The sequence below is a fragment of the Uloborus diversus genome, chromosome 9, assembly GCF_026930045.1.
Source record: "Uloborus diversus isolate 005 chromosome 9, Udiv.v.3.1, whole genome shotgun sequence".
Classification (NCBI taxonomy): Eukaryota; Metazoa; Arthropoda; class Arachnida; order Araneae; family Uloboridae; genus Uloborus; species Uloborus diversus.
Genome location: NC_072739.1, coordinates 150254348 through 150275207, shown reverse-complemented (window position 1 = coordinate 150275207; position 20860 = coordinate 150254348). Strand labels below are relative to the sequence as shown.

The following is a 20860-nucleotide window of genomic DNA, read 5'->3' as shown; positions in this document are numbered from 1 at the left end:
ACAGTTAATGAGAATTTAGAACTAGTCCAGGAGCTAATAGCTACTTGGTGCTAGCACTCCCAGAGGTATCGTTTCACTTGGAGGACATTGAGACCATGAGCATATTTAACGTCGCCCAGTCCCCTTTAATAACGACGGTGGGTCTTCGACCATCGAGGTTCGAACTCAGGACCCTCCGGCCCCGAATCCGACACTCTACCGATCGGGCTACCACGGCCCTCATTATTTGATTTGAAAAGATGTTTTTAGTTCGGTTCATTTCTTCACTTTAATAGTGAATAAAACTTTGTACAAAAATAATATAATCATATACTGATAGCCTGGTTATGTCATCCGGAGGCAGCAGTTTATTCTTGTCATGGACTCGTCAATCTGGAATAGCCAATAACCGAATTAAAGGTAGCTGCCCTCTCAGGACATCTGCCTCCAGCGAGGGCATCTTTCTCCAGCGTGGTTATTGACTATTCCAGACTATTGAGTCTATAACAAGACCGAAACTGCATTCTCTGGACATGAAACTCGGCTGTCGACATATGCTTATAGTTCTGCCTTAGCCTTGGTTTATGGACAGTAATTTACCGCTTACTACAAAAAAATGATGGCTGTCAAATAAATTACTTAAAAAAATTAAGCTCTGTGATGTTAGGAGATGAGATCCGAGCAAGTAAACCACTTATTCGTTCATTCATTAGTTTTAGATAAGGTGAGCTCGGGTAAGTGCGTACCCTAATTTTCATAAACAGTTTCTGAAGGATGGTGCTCTATTAAAAAACCTTGCACTTTTAACAAATTGTTAAGGATCATTTTCAGGTCCTTTCTTAAGGTTTTCACGCATATGTTATGGCAGTTAAACCACAAGCAGAAGCTTTAAGATCGGTTTTAAGGTATTTCTTCTAAGGTTGGGGCCGTGTGGCCTGATCGGTAAGGCATTGGACTTGGGGCCGGAGGGTCTCGGGTTCGATCCTCGCTGGTCGAAGATCCACCGTCTTCATTAATGGTGACTGGACGACGTTAAAAATGCTCGTGGTCACAATGTCCTCCAAGTGAAACGATACCTCTGGAGGTGCCAGACCAGAAAGTTATTTGGTTCTTGGCCTGGTTCTAAATTCCCGAACTGTCTATAGATGTACCACCATCTATTGTGTTCTGAAGGCAAGGCGCCTGATACGCAGTCCTTCATAGTTTGAGGGCCAGAGTTCCCTTTGATAGTCGATAATTCTTCTAAGGTTCGCACTTTCCCCACGTGGCGGGGTAAGTGCGACCCATGGCCATTTTCATCACGCATTTATATTTACATAGAATTGATTTACATTGGATGATTGTTACACTGTATTAATAAACTTTAAAGTATATTTTCCGTTAGAGACCTATATGTATAGCTTTTGAATATAATTGTGATTTTTAGGATTGACTTGATCTCTCTTATACATATTTTGATTTGCTCAATTTACAGAAGACATGGTCCAAATCTCCTTTTTTGATTTTCTAAATATTTAATTTCTTCATACTTTCTGATTTCTTCAGAGAGTAAAGCTTTATTGTTGATTGCTTTTAAACTCATTTCTGTCGCATAATCATTGCTTTCATCTAAACTCACTGTATTCTTTCTACCAATTAAAGAATCGCAGCAACTCTACCAAACGAAGATATCCAACCTCGCCTAGCTTTTAAACGGTCTACAAAAGCTCATTTTGGAACGCCAAATTACCTAACTGCTGCGTTGAAATTACCTAATTGACACCTCATTTTTCAGATTTTAAAGACTAACGTTGCTTAGAGGTTATCCTTCAATTACGATTTCTCTTGATCCATTCTTTCGAGCATAGGTTCTCCCCATTTTCCAAATTGAATGCACAATTGGAATTCAGTAGAAGCTATTGAAAAGGGTAAATAAAGAATGAACTGAAAATAGAAATTATAAGCAAAATTAAAGGAAAATTGCACGATGTCACACTTGCCCCACAACATGGAACGCACTTACCCCATCATAATTTAAAGAAAGGGAAAATGCGACCCCTCTTATAAAAAAAAGTCAGGTTACAGTAATTAATCAAAACACGCCATGTATACTTGCTGACTTCAGTTGTTTGATATGACAACCAAATAAACAAAACTCTAACCTTCTCAATCTTTACATTAGAGTTCTGTACAAGACATTTAAGTTATCACTGATTGTGTTTCATCTATGAGTACCAGTGCCAATCTCTACTTATAGGAATTATCCCTAGACATTCTCCCAACATATTCAATGTATGGCAGCAGTCTCTTCAAGTCAGCATTCCCATAATTCTCAGGGGACGCACTTACCCCGAACTCACCTTATACCAATAAGGTATATAAGTTAACAATATGTTATATAAGTTAACAATAAGTTATAAAGTACCAATAAGTTTATCAAAAGTAGTTTTTCCCTCAGAGCCTCAGATAGAAATCCCGGGCTCCTATGCACCTATACTGCCGGGTCCCGATTCGAAACTTTATATTTGCGACTTTGACAAAGAAAAACTCTTTTACATCTATACAACTATAAGAACATTTAGAAGTATCTAAAATGAATATTATTATGATACAATCAAAATAATCAAAATCTATTTTTCAATCTACTTTGATTAAATTTCATGAAATCTCTTTTGTTTCTAAACTACTTTCGGCCCTCTAGAGCAACGAGTTGCTATGCAATTGCCCCTTTTGCCACTAACTTAGACTCGGTTCTGTAGAAAATTTTGCTTCTATCTCACACGATACTGATTGTACTGGCCTTCGTGGTTCTGATGCAGACAGGGCCGTATTTAGGGGAGGGCAGGCGGGGCTACTGCCCCGGGGCCTCCACTACAAAGGGGCCCCCACAATAAAATTTTTACAAAATATCCTAACTTTCACGGGTCGAAAATACCGAATATATATACATATATATCAAAATATTCGGATAAAAATCAAAGTATCGGATATTTTCGAAAATATGATCTTTTCGAACCCTGATTAGGGGCCTCCACATTTCCAAATACGGCCCTGGATGCAGAATCTTTACTTCGAATGCCGGAGTTTGCACCATCGGTGCCCTGGTCATTATTTCCTGCCTTTGTGCTGCAAATCTTTCTTGCGTTGTCCTATGTGAAAGACCAAGCTCTTGAACAAAGGCACCCCATTCTCATGTATATAATACCGAATGATCGAATAATGCTCCTGACGTCATCAACAATGAAACTGGCGCCATGGCATGATAATTTAATAATATTTTTTGGTAATGTTCGACATTAACTATCAAAGGGACCCCTTGACCCTTAAACTATGAAGGAATGCGTGGCAGGCGCCTTGCCCTCGGAAGACAACACAATAGATAATGGTGTTATCTAGGGACAGTTCTAGAACTTAGAATCAGGCCAGGAGTTGAATAACTTTCTGGTCTGGCACCCCCAGAGGTATCGTTTCGCTTGGAGGACATTGTGACCATGAGCATATTTAACGTCGCCCAGTCACCATTAAAAACGACGGTGGATCTTCGACTAGCGAGGATCGAACCCGAGACCATCCGGCCCCAAGTCCAATGCCTTACCGATCAGGCCACCATCGGCCTAATGTTTGACATGCAGTCAAATGCTTTATTTTGACAAGGCTGAACTGGATCCGGTCAACTGTTTTACTGGTAAAACTGTCATTTTAGGAGAGTGAAGAAACGAAAAAGTGGTCAACTATTAGCACTATTTACTGGAGATTAGGGTTCATCCACTTTAGTTAAGGCTAAAATTTTAGCTATCAAAATATCACCTAACAGGTAAGTGCTTCGTTCAAATGTAAAAAAATAGAAGCAATTTTCACCCGTCATACCTTGACGGGCGACTTTCTAGTATTTTTATAGCGATTGGTAACTATGAAACTACAACAACTGATTGTGCTAAAGTTAAATTGCAAATTCTGAATTTAAAAATTTTAATATTTTACCCTTTAAATTAAAAGAAAATAAAAATTAATTTGAATTTTGACATCTTGAATTCAAATTATGCTTTTCGCAATCACGAGTGTGTATATGTAGGCGTGTGTGTTTGTGTGTGTGGGGGGGGGGGTAGGTGTGTTTGTGTGTAGGAGGTATGTGTATGTGTGTGTAGGCATGTGTGTTTAAGTCTGTGTGCTGGTATAAGTGTGTGGGTAGTTGTGTGTATGAATGTGTGCGGGGGGGGGGGGAGTATATGTATGTGTGTGTAGGCATGTGTGTTTGTGTCTGTGTGCAGGCATAAATGTGTGGGTAGTTGTATGTATGTGTGTGTTTGTTTTTGTGTGTGTGTATGTGTAGGTGTCTGTATGTATGCGTATGTGGGTGTATGTGTGTGTATGTGGTGGTGTGTGTGTGTGCGTGCGTGTGTGCGTGTGCGTGCGTGTGTGTGTAGTTGTGTATGTATGCGCGTGTGTGTAGGACATGGATGCAACCTGGAGACGGCTTTCGCTATAGGAGCAGCATCGTGAGGAGCCGGTCGACGGTGATGGTGCGGAGGGTGGCGGTGGGAAAATAAAATGATAGCACGCCAAAAACAGTCAAATAAAAGCAGTAAGCAATCGTGATTGCTCAAAAATATTTTCATAATTTTGCTGATATTATAACTGCTAAAGCATCCACAAATCAGAGGCGTTTCATTTCTACTGTTTTTTTACCCCTTTAATAAGTGGAAGAAAAAAGGGTTGAGTTATTTTTAGTTCGTGGCATCACTCTCAATGTAACGCGTTATCAAGTGTTTGACGGCTGATTTTATCGAGTGTCAACAATAGGTATCCGTAATAGTGTCAAATACCTGGAAATAAATCGGTGAGGAAGATAGCTTCGGAATTCTTACTCGAACTGTAGTAAGTCTTTTATATCAATATTCTTAAAATTCAAGAAATGATACTTACGTAGAATGCTTGTTTGTAAGGATATTGATAAGAACTTTGCCGTGGATAGGTAAAGGGATGTAACTACGCTTTATTATTTTTTCTGCCCTTTTTTTTGTCATCCATTAAGTATTTATTTTGTCATGCAGTGCGTTAGTTTTATTGTAGAAGCTTGCTTATTTGGTTTTCGTTGAAAATCAAGCATGTAAAAAACATCTAATTCCAGCATTTCCCTATTGTTAGTATTGAATCCAAAACGCATTTCTTCAAATATCTCGAAAACTCATTTCTGCAAATACTGCCGTTTACCTGCACACGGCAGAACTGTGCTTTGAGGTATCACTTTGATAGGATGAAATAAAGGTATGTAAGAATGCTGATTTAAGTCTATATTTGTATAATGTACACTGAAAAAAAATTGCAGTACTACTATCAAATCTGTAAGAAACTGGGCTTCCAAGCCCACTTTCCTAGAGATTTTCTAGTAGCACTACAGTTTTTTTTTTGTTTGTTTTTTTAAGTGTAGATCGCATTTGTTTATGCATCATGTCGTTGGCACCATGTTAAACTAACGAATGTGAAATTTGGCACTTGTCAGGAGAGCCAAAACAATATTTCTTTTCTCCCACCTGACGCGTTTAGTTCTTTTTAATGTTTTAATTTTTACTTCCTTTTACAAAAAAAGAAGTATTGTTTTCGCGAAAAAATTTTCACTCAAAAATCGACCTTAACTTCCATTTTGCTCACCCCCGAATGAATGTTGAGTTTTTTTTTTCGACTCGACCACACGTGGATAAGTGCCTAAGAGCGTATAGACACGCGAAATATCCATTTTGACGATTCCCGAGTTAGTTACAACGAGTTTTCTCGTGACGTCTGTATGTACGTATGTATGTATGTGCGGATATGCTTATGTGCGGATGTATGTCGCATAACTCAAGAACGGTTTGTCCTAGAAAGTGTAAATTTGGCACGTAGACGCCTAGTGGGGTCTCCTTTTTTGGTTGTATTCGGGTGTTTCTAAGGTTGCCTTTTGCCCCTTTTTTTTGGGGGGGGGGGATCATTGTTAATTTCGATGTAAACTCAAGTGGTGTTACAGTTTGGCGGACACTTGGCAATATATCGCCAGTCTTTAGGTCGCCCAGTTTTGTCGCCAACTTGGCAACAAATTTGGCGATTTGCTTTTTTAAAATCTGGTTTCAATTTGGCCACTGTTGGTGATATTTAGAGAATAAACTATTGAATCACATTAAAATTACCAATAATGGGAAAATGATATTAAATTGGAGTAAAAGGAAGTCATGTGAGGCACACAACAGCTCGTTAGCTCGTTATAGATAACTTTAAGTGTAAAACTATCGTTTGGAGTAGTTATAACCAGTAGATAAGCCTTTTTGAGTGCTTGAGTAAACCATCGAATTCGAAAAACACGATTCGCGATTGTTTACATTCGTTAGTTTAGCATGATGCCGACGATGTATTGAACATTTTTATGTAAACAATAGACAAACCGTTGTTTAAGTATCATAATGAAATATTTTACATTGTTTAAGCTAAGAATAAAATTTTGCAGTTTTTAGCGTTGAAATTCGAAAAGATTGAAGAAATAGATTCTAGTCTTTGCTGTTTAGTATTATTGATTCTGGTGTGAGTAAACATTTCATCTTGGTAGCAAATTGAAATTGCATTGAGTATAAACGCACTCTAAGGTACGAACTGACTTTATTTATGTTAAATAAATATTAAAAATACGGAAATAACTTCAATAATTACATGAGATAATTAAATTTCTAGAATTTAGTCCAGATCAAGTTTGATGAAATTTCCAAAACTTCGACTGATTGATTCTGTTGCGAATACTTTGATAAATACGATATTAGTTTAAAACCAAGACACAAAAAGTGCCGTTTATAAGGATTACGCATGCATTACCCGCGGGATTGCGAACATTGCATCAGAACGCTTTTGAATCTCTTTCGATGCAATCCAAATTTTAGTTTGTTGAAGATTACTTTAATCGGGGGGGGGGGGGGGGCGAATAAGAAATTGCAAAGGAAAGCCTTCGAAACGGAAATGATGATGATGATTTTCATGTTACATTGTTCTGTTCTTTTATAGGTTCTGTTTCCCAAGTGGATTTATGCAAAAAATCACGAATGTATTTGCATAGAGATGAACATAATATTCTTTTTTTTTGTGCAAAAGTAATTTTAGTATAATAAAGAGAGCTTTAATATGAATAAGAAATTATTAAAGCTTACCTTGCGTCGACTGTACATTTGAGAAGATCATACAGTGAAACCTGTGTAAGTTGACCACTTGCGGTACACTACTTTAATGATCAACCTAAACAGGTATCTATGGTAACGAGCTGGCCGATACTCTTGCCAAAGAGAGTCTTGCCCATCCAACACCTTTCACTTCGGAGCTCACTTATCTAGAACTGTTCTCCAAGCAAAAAGTCAATAATAAAGAAAAATGGTTAATACCTCTATCTCACAATTGGTACAAAGGCAAAAAAAAAAGGCCAAGACAATCTCTTGCCCTTCCCTGTGACAGGCAGACTAACACCCTTCTGTCTCGCCTCGCCAGTGGACATCTGAAAAGTCTCACTTTCTCTGGAAGCGCCAAGAGGTTCCCCATCTGCCCTAAATGCCAACAAGACCAGGTATCACCACAGCATACCTTGAGCTGCCTGGGATTGGACTGGAACGACATATTCGACGGTCCACTGCTAGTGTCAGATTTCATAAGGGTCAACGGCTTCATCGACTTGGTCTGACGGAGTCAGACCAAAGGGCGATTAAAAACAACAACTTAAACAGGTGGTCAATTTATAGAGGTTGAATTATATGATATAGATCTAACTATGAGCCTAAAAATAGCGGTCAACTTACAAGGGTGGTCAACTTTACAGGTTTTACTGCATTAGAATTATTGTTCAGTTAGAAATTACAATTGAGGGAGTGAGAAGCAAAGGGATGTAAGTGGACGCTTTGAATAAAATGCGTTTAAAGTTCCAGTCTTTGGTAGGCTTTCATTGAAAAGTTTTTTCTAAATCGTACTGTATAGCAGCACCCATCAGCGTTACTAATACTATCTCTTGCCTCAAAACAAAGGAGAGGTTCTCCTACCATTTGTACTGACTGTCTCCATTTTATTTAATTTTGGCACTTACAAACTTTTTTTTTCTCACTGGCTCAATTGCAATCACTAAAAGGTTATTAAAGTCCCGTCGTAAAAAGGAAGAAGTTTGACTCGCGCATGTGTATATTTATGTGCCTGTCTGTGGCATCGTAGCACCTTAATCTAGACGGATGAACGGATTCTTTTTTTTCTTTCATTTTTTTTTTTTTTTTGAACGGTGATTTAATCGAGAGTATTCTTTGGTTTGTCCAATGGCCAGTGAATCTGATCCATGTAGCCTGTTGTTGTTTCAAAAGTGACTTGATGAGAATGTTTTTAGTAGTTGTGACTCTTTAAAACGATTTTTTTTTTAAATTTTGGATTTAAAATTTGCTCTTGTTTTAATTTTAGAAAAATAATTGCATTGATTCCTGGATTGCTTAAAATGCAAATGTCTTATTTATTTATCCATTCATTTTTTTTTCAAGTGGCATTTGAACCATTTAGTTCTGTCACTTGGAACCATCAAAACAGGTCAGCTTTATCTCCAAATTTTTCAAAAAATTTAAAAGCAAATAGAAAAAGTAGCCAAGCTCTAAAAAACAAAATACAGTATATGCTATTGCAAATTCCCTGGGGGAAAGAAATGTAGATACCGACCGCGATTTTACTAATGAACGTCTAAAAATAATCACAGAATAGTAGAAAATGTTTTCCCTTGTGCATTGACTAATTCAGATAGAACAATTTAAAAATGCGCAAAAAAAACGAAAAAAAATGCGGAAATGGTTTGGTGTTTTACATAAGTATGTATAACAAAAAAAAAAAAAAAATCATACAATGTTGCTGTCATCTTTTGCAAATTTACTGGGCACGTAGCAAACGCAATTCCTAATGTTTGCCTCTGACCCACTCTAAGGCTCCTATATATAATAGCCTAACACCTAGGAGTTGGAGGGGGAAAGATTAGCTCTCACTCCGGGAATTTTAGAGCCTTGATTTACCCCTAAATCAGTTCGACTCGCATTCACGACTTCAACTCTGACTCCGCAACACTGGCTGAGTTGCGGACTCGGAGGTAAAACTACTGATTCCGACTCTTGGAATTTTAAAGCTGTCGACTCCCAACTTTGACTATTTTACCTCAAAAGCACTTCAAGACTAACTCTGCAGCCCTGGTCAACACCAATTGAGGCAGTGAGAAGCAAAGGGATGCAAGTAGCAAAATTAAACATTTGGAGAACACCAGTACACATGGTAGGGGAAGCTTTCCTGTGTCTTGGGGCAAGAGATGGTACTAGTCGCCCTGTTAGTTGCTGTATAGCATGATTTAGAAAAGAATTTCAATGAAAGCCCACCTAGGATGTTATCTTTAAACACGTTTTACTCAAAACTTGAAAATGTCCACTTACATCACTTTGCTTCTTATTTCCTCAATTGTCCTTTTTCGCTGCATACACCAGAAGTTCTGATTGTCCCCTTCCCCCTCCATTGGAGAGTGAATAGCAAATGTTGTATGAAGAGCTACAGTAAATAAATAAATTTCAATAAAAAATATTTCTTTAATTGAATCCTTTATGCGATCTGTTTATCTTGAATTGCCTTTTCAAATTACAGTCGAGTCCCGACTTACGCGAGGGATGCGTTCCAAGATCCTTCGCGTAAGTTGAAATTTCGCGTTGTGGAAAAGGGTACGTGTAAAAACTTTTATAAACGTATCCAATTATTTTAGACACTTGTAAACACCCCCTCAACTGTTAAAAACCATTTCGTAACTAAACATTACTGTTTCTTACATAAAGAAGTGAATGTTTACTTATATTAAAAAAATATTTTATTAAACTTTAAATACTGCTACAACGCACAAAATCAATGATCAATGGGAAAGAAAGACAATTAACCGATATACGGTGCGTACAGTGTACAGTAAGAAAAGCTAATGCACTATAGTTGTACTGTACACTAGATCCAGTAATGATATTTGTAACTTAAAAAAGTGATGATGATAATGATTTATGCTGTATAATCAAACAGTTAAACTAATATATTTTTAAACAGTTGCTTCACTGTTCAGTGATGCAAAAGGGATGAAGGTCATTTTTCACGAAAAAAATATTGTAGCCAATTAAAAAGATAATACTTACACACCACGATTCCCCCCCAAAAAAAATTCGCGTTGCGGGTGAGGAATTCGCGTTAGGTCTAAAATTCTTTACTGGTGAAAAAAACGCGTTATAGCCATTTCGCGTAAGTCGGATCGCGTTGTAGCGGGAGTCGACTGTAATCACAAATCGATCGACCGTGGATAAGAATGAAAGTGATTTGAGTGCTCAGCTGTGGGAAATAAAACAGTTGTCGATCCTGTACTCCACATCCACTCGAATACCCCACAGCAGATACAAAATCTATTTTCTTATCCGGAAAACAGATAGTTCTAAATCAAGTGTGAGTGAAGAAGAGATAAAGGGGAATTGCGTATTCATTTTTTGAGATCCCCAAGTTCTTTTGAAACAGTGATTTGCTAAGTCGTTCACACAAAGATATTTCTACAATAGGGACATTTTAAAATTATGAAGCTTTTTGTTTTGTCCCGAAGGAATGGTTTTCACAGCAAATATGATTAACAAAATTAATGTCCAGATGTATTTTGGAACATATTTTCAGCGGTAAAAAGTTTTCAAAATTAAGTAAAAATAATTTAAATAACCTGTGAAAAAGTTGGCAGTACAGGAATCCATTCTGCGTTTAGGGTTTATCTTTTGTAACCTTGGATACTTCCGTATACAGGTACGTAAATATTGTTAGTTTATCGTTCGCTACAACTAAATATAAATGAAAAAAATAACCATGCTACCTTCTGCATTTAAAACGCTTTTTATAAATAATCCAGTAAGAAAATTAATTTCAGTTTTAAATAAAAAGTGTTGAGTAAAAGTATTAAAGTACACTTTGAAATTGAAAATCTTATATAATTAAAAACTGAGCGTATGTATCTATGTATGTACGTATGTCCGAGTCACTTCTCCCGAACGCTAATGAACTGACCATCGATCCAGGTATCGATAGATTCGTAATTTTTCCGTATTTATGTTTGGCTATTTAACATAATGCTGCGATAATAATTTGACGAGATATCAATTAAAAACTATTAATTATGACACTTAAATTGTGACTTAAAGTCCCTATTTAACGATTTGCATTAACTACTGCATTCGGATTGGCAACAATGTTTAAGAAAAGACCTCTGCGGGGGGGGGGGGGGGTTGTGTTTTTATCCTCACTTTGCTGCGCCACTGATGTTCCGCAGCGTTGGATTAGCCGTGCAAATGATGATGATTTACCCTTTATACGTTGGCCAGCCAGATCCCCAGACCTAACCCCATGTGATTTTTTTTATAGAGTTGTCAAAGACTGTTTATACACCACCATTGCCTACAACATTGCAAGAACTGAAAGATCGCATATGGCTAGCATTAGGAAAAATTGACAGTGAAACACTCTAAAATCTATGTTAGATGTGTGTCGCGTTACGAAAGGCGCACACACCGAACATTTGTGAATGAAAAATAACTTTCAGAGTTTATCTTTATGCACCATTTATTGTGCTAAGTGTAATAGTTTATGAAATATAAATTTTTAAAACCGGAATATTCTTTTACGCTAACACTGTACTTTAAACTGAAAGGGAAACTTATTTAAGTATATCCCTTTAAATAAACAATGTTACAATTTCATTAAATAATTTGATATGGTAATATAAATGTCTTCCTAAAATTAGCTATTTCGGCGTTTGACTGATTTTCGAAATAAACGATTCAACTGTCGTACAGATATGATTGTCCAAACATTTACCATTCGAACCTGATCGTCTTATTACCTGTCATATAAACCTGATCGCCGTAGAGCGCACTTAGAAATTCAGTGAAAAACAACAGTAACGTAATTATTAGGGAAAAAGGTATGAGTTTGTTAAAACTGCAGTCAAGCCAGTTAATTATTATTAATTTTTGCAGTGAAAAGTTCAGTTTCATAAATATCGTTTCTGTAGCTATCATTGAAAGTTGTTAAAAGTGAAACAAAAGGTTTCGGTTTTCGAAGTTGGAAACTAAAGCAGTAGTGCCCAATCTCATTTAACCAGAGGGCATCAATTTTAGTATTAAGATTATTCTCGGGTCATAATGTATACAAATGTTTTAAATAGTTAAAAATTTTCTAGATAAAATGGTCAAAACATGAAAAAGGAAAGAAAATTGCAGACCTGAAATTGCTGTTACCATTGCTTGATGCCTATTTTATTTACGATAAATTTGCAAGTTTTTAGAAACCGATTCCTGAATACTTGGCCCCAATGTTATGACATAGTGACTAGGGGAAACTAGGGAGGTTGACCCATAGGGAGACTTGACTAATGAGGATTTTTTCGACGAAAAGGATATATATGGAAAACTTTAGACATATTATTGGTTGACCAATCACACAGCAGTATTTTTCAGGGCGAAACCATTTCAAAATTATCAGTGGTTTTCAAGAAATTTAGTGTTAGAAGATACTTTACCTTTCAAGTAAATTTGGAAGGTTTTGGAATGTGTATTGTATTTTAGCCTCCAATTTTGAGGGAAATAAATTTTAAAAGTATACACGCTTTAGTCATTTTTCTAGCTATATATTAATATGCAGTAGTTTTATATAACTTTAATCTGAGTTGCTGAAAAGTTAAGGTAAACTAAAGAAAACAACCTAGGGAGCTTTGACCGAAGATAGCTGGCGAGACATGACTCTAAGACTAATTTGAAATTTTGTGTTAATTTGATGCTTTTTCAATGAATTTTTGTTTATGAACGGCTAAAATATTCTGATTTAGGCCTAATTATTTTATTGATCTAAGTTGCTAAAAATTTAATGTAAACAAAAGACAGCGACCTAGGAAGCTTTGACCCGAGCTAACTAGAACGACATGACCCAAAGAATAATTTGATAATTTTTCTTTGAATTTTTGTTTATAAATAGCTAAAATATTGTGATTTAGGCCTAATGATTTTATTTATTAACAACTCTCTAATATTGTGAATATGAAGGCCTGTTTTTTTTTTTTTTTTTTTACTTAATGAATAACTAAAATATTTTAGTCTAAGAAATTGTTTTTAATTGACAAATAACTAAAATACTAATAGTCTTTAAGCCCAATGATTTGTTACGTATTAAAATGGCTGAAATATTGTTTAAGTCTGAGCTGATAAAGATTTGTTTATTCAATTCAAGTATCACTTATTAAAGAAAAAAGCGCCATCAAACCTGTGTTTTTGATTTCAGTATCCATTAATTTTCTTAAATTCATGAAAGTGGGTCATGTCTGCCTAAGTGTTGGGTCAAGTCTTCCTAGATCTAGGACACTTGATTCATATGCAGACGTGAGGAATATAATTTTTTGTACCATCTCTACTTAGACTCATGCTAGTATTTTTAGCCATAATAACGTGCAAAATGACAGGCTATTTATGTATAATATTTTTTATTTCGTTCTAACTACTCAACAAAAAATGGAAAATAAAAAACCAAAAATTGGGTCAAGTCTGCCGAGTTACCCGTAATCTTGGTTTTCTGTCATCTAATATTAAACAAAATAGCGAGCCACATGGGTAACATCTCGGGCCACATGCGGCGCATTGGCTGTAAGTTGGACAACGTAAGGGGCCATTCATTAATTACGTAAGGATGATTTTGGCAATTTTTGACCCCCCTCCCCCATGTGAGGATACGTAAGATTTTTCAAACCCTTGCCCTTTATTTTTACGTAAGATTCCATTTCGTTCCTCAAATTAAAAAAAAAAGATTCTTACATCACTGAAATCGAAATTAAATTCCCTATTATTAAATTAAACCCTTTTGTGTAAAGAAATATTTACTAAAAATTTGGAATCTACTGACTTTTTTTGTCACATTTTTGTATAAGGTGAGGTATTAATTAAAACTGAAAGTTGCCATACATAGTGCGATTCATTTATTACATTTCACACTATTCATTCTTTGTAAAACAAATAAACAACTCATCCAATTGCGTTTTTTACCTCCCAGGCGCAAATGAAATATAATCCGTGTCGAACCATTTGGCAGTGCGATTTCAAATGCAAAATATCAACTTAGAAAATATTACGTAAGAATGGGAACCCCCACCCCAAACTAAGGGTATGTAGAGATTTTTCCAACTCCCCCCCTCGGGACCCTTACGTAATGAATTAATGGCCCCTTAAGTAAGTAAAAACGCAAGTAAGTTGTGTAAAGTGACAAGAAAGGGGTACTTTTCCCTAATCCGTGCCCATGCTTTTACTGATGCTCAAATTTAATAGCTCAAGAGTAAGACTGAGGATTGAAAAAGAAAAAAAATCGACTGCAATGTTACAGCTGTATTCACAATCCTTTTGTTAGAAGGTAATGTCACGTCAGATTAGAACGCGAAGAACAACTTGACAGTGTCATATACGAGTCACTGGGAGAGTGAGACTTCATCGTAAACGAAAGTTGGGTCACGTGGTTTTTGTATGCTTGCTCTTCTGAGTTTCATATCAATGAGATATATCAACATATGGAGTATTCTAATTATTTAAATGCATTCGCAAGTTTAATGTAGTCCTAATCGAACGTACATATGCAATACTAGAATGATAATGTAAGCCTTCTGGTTACTTGGAATTGCACAGTTGTTTACGAAAACGTTTTCGGTTGAAAAACTGTTTGCATGCAATTTTTTTATACGAGTAAGTGTTTAAACATGAAATTGTACTTTTTATGTTTTTAGTTGAAAACGTTACGTGTTCATTTTTAACAGATGCGAACTAGCCATTATATTAAAATTTTTTCTTTTCAGGTAGATGTGTGCCTTAAATGGAATAAATAGTTTCCTTCACCATGACACCCTTACAAGAAAACGATTCTGCACTAGAAATCTTCACTGATGTTTGTTCATGTTGTATCTGACGTGCCATCAGCACTAAAAACTCGCCAAGGCAAAAGCTAGCGACGTAATTCAAACATACCTCAGGGACAATGACTATTACTTATTCGTTGGATGTAGCCAATACACGATTTTGCGGATTTACGAAACTCCTAGGACGATGGAAAGGGAGCATTTATAAAATTTTGTGGAAGGAATTCCTCGTATTTATTATTGGATACGTTTTGTTGAGTATCACCTACAGAATTCTCCTGAACGACGGACAGAAAAGGTAAATATCGTTTTGCATAGGAATTTGAAACTCTTGAACTAGTTTGTTATACTCCGATCGATTATATGTTTCAAAATACCGTAAAACCTGTAAATTTGACCCAGGCCCGTGTCCAGGTTTTCATAAAGGGAGGGGTTTTAAAGCGGGGTGGGGGGAGTAAGAGTTTAATTCACTACCAACTTTGGTTTTATGTTAAATTACTAATCCCAGCATGGCATTTATAGACCTGTAAGGACTACTGTACCATCCCCCACCCCCGCCCCAGAAGAATATTTTTGGCTGCGCAAATAGCAGCAGTATTCCTTCATTTTACATCTTCTTTTCAATCTAACCTTGTTTGTTTCTTTTTAAATCAAACCTATTTATGTTTATTACGCAGCATATTGCAATTAGTATTAAAAACTGCCCACAGATTTTTGCATAATGTAGCACATACATTAGGTTTCATATTCTGGAATAATGCTTAATAAACTAAACATGAAAGAGCTTATGGTAGATGCAAATTACATTACTAAATACAATCAATGCATCTTTATAGCTGCAACATGTACCGCATTCATCATAACCTTTTAAAGCAATATTAACGCTGTTAATGCTTTGTGTTGACAAATTATTCAGTGGTTTAGCCATAATAGTTTTTCCAAAATGTTATTTCAGCTGGTAAAGCTCTAACATTCTTAAATTACAGAAAAACTACAGAGAGAAAGGGTTTTTTGAAGCGTTGTACACAAACTTTCACATTAAAGCTATAAAAGTCAGTTATAAATGTTCTTTTGGTTGATCATTTTTTCCCCAATGGGAGGGGTTTAGCCCCTAAAACCCTCCCCTTGGACACGGCTATGTTTGACCACCCTCGTAAGTTGACCACCTGGCTAAGTTGACCGCTATTTTTAGGCACATAATTAGATCCACATCATACAATTCAACCTCTATAAGTTGACCACAAAAGTAGGGCACCGCAAGTGGTCAACTTACACAGGTTTCACTGTATTCAATAATTTTGGTTTTGTTGCATTTATAATTTAATATGGTACAAATAGTCTGAGTTGCGTCACGTTTTATAACCTCAAATGTTAAACGCACAAACTGCCTGATGCTTAATCTAACTTCTAAATGTCTTGGGATCACGGATTGTGGCGAGGAGGATTTTCCTACCTGGTTTCGTCACTAATTCTGTATCGCATTTAGGGAAATACAGTGAAACCTGTGTATAACAATACTGTCTATAACAATAAACCTGTCTATAAAGATATTTTCCGTGGTCCCATTCCAAATGTCAGCATTAATAATTAAACTGTCTATAACAATAGCCTGTTTATAACAATACTTTTTTTAGGTCCCAACAGTATCGTTTGTAGACAGGTTTTACTGTATCTTGTAATTTAGATAGTTTCTCAACTTTCCATTCATATGGGTAATTAAAAGTTAAAAACTTTTTTGACTTTGAAGCCATTTTAATTCATACAGCAAAGGGAAATTAGCCATCCAACAATTGGATGTTTCATAGAAGTATATTAGACGAATAAATTTCACTACCTCCAAAAACAGTGAAATCATTTAAGAAAGAGAAAATTGAAATTCCAAAGTCCTCTACTGTAGTAGCTTAGTTCCCGAGAACAAAGACCCTTACGAGAAGGAGAGTTCAAACGAAAATCACTTCAATTTACGAAAATTAGTTTAGACGTACTCGGCCGCAACTTAAGGCTCGCGGGTCACATGCGGCCCACGATGCTAAACCGCATGGCTCGCTGTTTTGTTCAATGTAACAAATGGATAAATATAATTAGTCACAATGTCGCAAATTTTTAGCCAAATGTTCAGCAATTATTTTCTGGAAAGCAGATGCTGCAATTAGTGAAATAAAAGTATCAAGCAGTGGCGTCACTAAGGGGCGGACCACCCCCTTAGTATCTGGGGCAAAGGGGGTGGTTCGCCCCGAGTGTCATTCGTCTGGGGGGTGAAATTGCAGATTTGTTATTTGCCCAAAGCAATTGCAAATTTTTTAAAAATATAAATACATAAAGTCAGAAATTTCCCCCCATTTTTAAAATTATATTTACTTTATCAAACGCAGTTGCATCACCACGGAGAGGGGGCGCTTGCGTTGGTAGACATTCTTTGGAGGAGGCTGATACCAAATTGGATTTTTTAATTTCATTTTTTAAATTTAATTTTTTTTACATTCAAAAAAGTTTATTATTTTTTTATTGTTTTGCGTATGTAGGGGGGGGGGGAGACACCGAAAATTTCTGCCCTGGGTGTCACCCTTGATAGGTACGCAACTGGTACCAAGTATATTGGTAACAAAAATTCTTGGTTCGTAACTACCTGTCCATTTCCATATTTTACCATGTTATGTGGAAAATACTCAAAACTTTACTCGTGCTCTGACCTGCGAGGCTCATTTCAAAAAAAGGTTGGGAACCGCTGTTCAGGAGTACCATTTATGTCTAGAAAAATTAATTGAAAATCTTCAAAATTTTCTAAAAATGCTCTAGGTAGAGAAAATAAGAAAAAAGAGAGAGAAAAGCTCATCGTGTCCTTGAATGATAAGAAGAATATTGTGCCTCCTAAAATATCACGTCCCGATACAATAGGCGTTTTATCTTTGATTGATCTGTTACTCTTCTACTTCCGAATCGACAAAATCCGGATAAACATCCGGGGTTCTGAAAGACGATAAGTTAATTATCTGTTAGGGCTACCCTAGGGCTGGTTCAAAAAAAAACTTTTTTTTTTTTTTCAGCTAGGGACACCGTCTTTTTTTGAGCAATCACGATTGCTTATTGTTCTCACTTCACTGTTTTGATGTCCTATCATTTTATTTTCTCACCGCCACCTTCTGAAGCACCACCGTCGACCGGGTCCTCACGATGCTGCTCTTATAGCGAAAGCCGTCTCTAGGTTGCATCCGTGTCCTACACACACGCGCATACATACACAACTACACACACACACATACACATACACCTACACATTCATACACACACACAAACACATACACATTCATACACCTACACACACATTCATGCCCCTGCACCACAGACACATATGCCTACACACATACACATACCCCCCCACTCACACATTCATATACACAACTACCCACACACTTATGCCAGCACACAAACACACATGCCTACACACATACACGTACCCCTACACACAAACACACATACCCCCCCGTACACAAACACACACGCCTACTTACACACACTCGTGATTGCGAAAAACATAATTTGAATTCAAGATATCAAAATTCAAATTAATTTTTCTTTCTTTTTTTTTTTTTAATATTTACTAATAGTATTATGCTGTACAAGTTTTAGCTTCTTACTCAAATTTTAAGAGGGTGCTCAATGACCCCTTAATTTAAACATTAACCGTAGCATAGAATATGTCACAAGTTTAGAAACATTTAATTTCCCCTGCTGTTTTTTATGTAAATAATTATTTTATTGCAATGTATATACATATTACTCGTGTATATTATTATATGTAGCATTGTTTTTTCAGTTAGATGTAATTTTTTTAGCCCCCCTCCCCGTACTGATGAAGTTTGGGGGAGGAGGTTGAGCACCCTCTTTCAGTTGAAATAGGAAGCTAAAACTCTCCCAGTATATTACTATCCACAAGTCTAGAAATATCGAGGGGGTTATCTAGGAGAAACTTTTCTTTACATGTATTTTTGAACCACCCTAAACTACGTGAAATACACCGCCAGCTCAGTCATTTCCAGCCGAGGACTGCAGTTTCGTGTTTATTAGCACTCATCAGCCCGGCATAGGAAAGTGACTGAGCTGGAGATGGAAAACCTCTTAAGGTAGCCAAGAATGCGAAACAAACTGGTAGCTAATAAATCAAGGTATATTCAGTATTTCTGCTTTAGCCCTGGCTAATGGGCGGTGATTTACTGAATATACCTTGCCTCGCGTTCAATCTTCGAGTTGAACGAAACCATTGCTTCGGTCACTCGTCTGGTCTGCTAATTCTATATTAGCTACCAGTTTGTTTCGCACTCTTGGCTTCTTTAAGAGGTTTTCCATCTCCAGCTCAGTCACTTTCCTATGCCGGGGCTGATGAGTGCTAATAAGCACGAAACTGCAGTCCTCGGCTGGAAATGACTGAGCTGGCGGTGTGATTTCACGCATTTCTACTTTAGCCATGGCTAATGGGCGGTGATTTACTGAATACACCCTAAATTACCTGCTTCTTTCACACAAAAGCTTTAATCACATCATAAATTGAATACTTATAGTCAATTCGAAAAGGCGAAATCTTGAAAGTTCGTGCCATTCTCTTCTTTTGTGCTGACCGTAAATGATGCACACTTTTTTCAACATGTTTGTGAATCCTGCCCTGTTTGTCACAAAGTGTCACACTTCCCTTCAATCTCGCCTCTTGTCACGTGTCACGCTATATTATATAAACGTATTGCTTTTTAGGGAGTTGATACTTCATTTTCTGCGACAGAATGGTTTCTGGTCTTTGAAGTATAACGGTTAAAAGCCTAACTTTAAAACTACACGAATAAAGGGAAAATATATGCGTAAAAATATCACACCCGTGGAAGCAAGTTCAGCAATTAACGACGTGCAGGTGCCACATGTCGCCCCCCGGTAAAGAAACTGACACAACTAAAAAAAAAAGCATTGGAGAAAATCAAGGTTCTACGCAATGGGGTTGTTTCCTTCAGTCAAAAGTAGTACTTTTTGTCACTGAAATTGATAGAATAAGCAAAAAAAAAAAAAAAAAAACTTGGCTCAGAAAATACTTTCATTTCCCCAACAGTTATTTTTACATTAATTTTTTAAAAATGCCCGATTCTTCAAACAAGGCTTGGTCTTTATGACGTCACAAATGATGCACTATGGCGTATCTTTCTACCGCATTTCCACGTTACGATAATCAAGAAGCGAATTAAAATTGCGCTCTACGCTTGCTATCAACCTTATCGTTGCCAATACACGAGAGTAAAGATGCGAGTTAAATATTTTGGACCGTGAATGGCAACACTGAATGGCATTTCATCATTTGTGATGTCATCGGCAGAAGCGTTAAACGATGAAAGAGCACCGATTTTAGTAATTTTTTAAAAATATTAAACTTAAATAAATTATTTAAAAAATGATCAGATTCTATGTTTTTAAGCATGCTCTTTCAGAAAAAAATACTTTTAAAATTTTGGAAACGACCCCATTGCAGTTTTAAATGATTTAGTCTAAAATATTACAGTACTCGCAACAGGGTAATAATGTGATGTTTAATGTTTAGTTTTGTTGTCTAAATTAATAATATATAAGAATATTTTGACAGAATTTCTTCTAAATTCTGAAAATTTAATGATGTATCACTATTGATTATACAGTTTTTTCTTCCACCTCGCACCCAGTTTTTATGCGAGTTTTGTGGTCAAGTAAGACTATTAAATTTAGATTTTAAGTCAATAGCTTGTACGTTTTTTCCCAATTTTTGTGCTGTCATTTTCCTTGCCAAGGTTCGAAAAGTAGCATGTACACAAGCGTAAAATGACAGTTAATACACATATGAGGCAATGAGAAGCCAATGGATGTTTGTCGCAAAATTATAAATTTGGAGATAATCAGTACAAACGGTAGGTGAACCTCCGCTATGTTTTAGGACAAGAGGTAGTA

The 20860-nt window shown here is 36.4% G+C and overlaps 1 protein-coding gene across 1 annotated transcript in view; it reads left to right on the top strand.

The window, feature by feature from the left end:
• Window positions 1–14872: 14872 nt before the first annotated feature.
• The window catches only part of LOC129229676 (bestrophin-2-like), a 31627-nt gene continuing 25639 nt past the window's right edge, over window positions 14873–20860 (top strand). Inside the window, exon 1 of the mRNA XM_054864034.1 lies at window positions 14873–15206. Within this exon, the coding sequence (XP_054720009.1) occupies window positions 15028–15206 (179 nt within the window). The 5' untranslated portion in view covers window positions 14873–15027. The remainder of the gene's footprint in view (window positions 15207–20860) is intronic.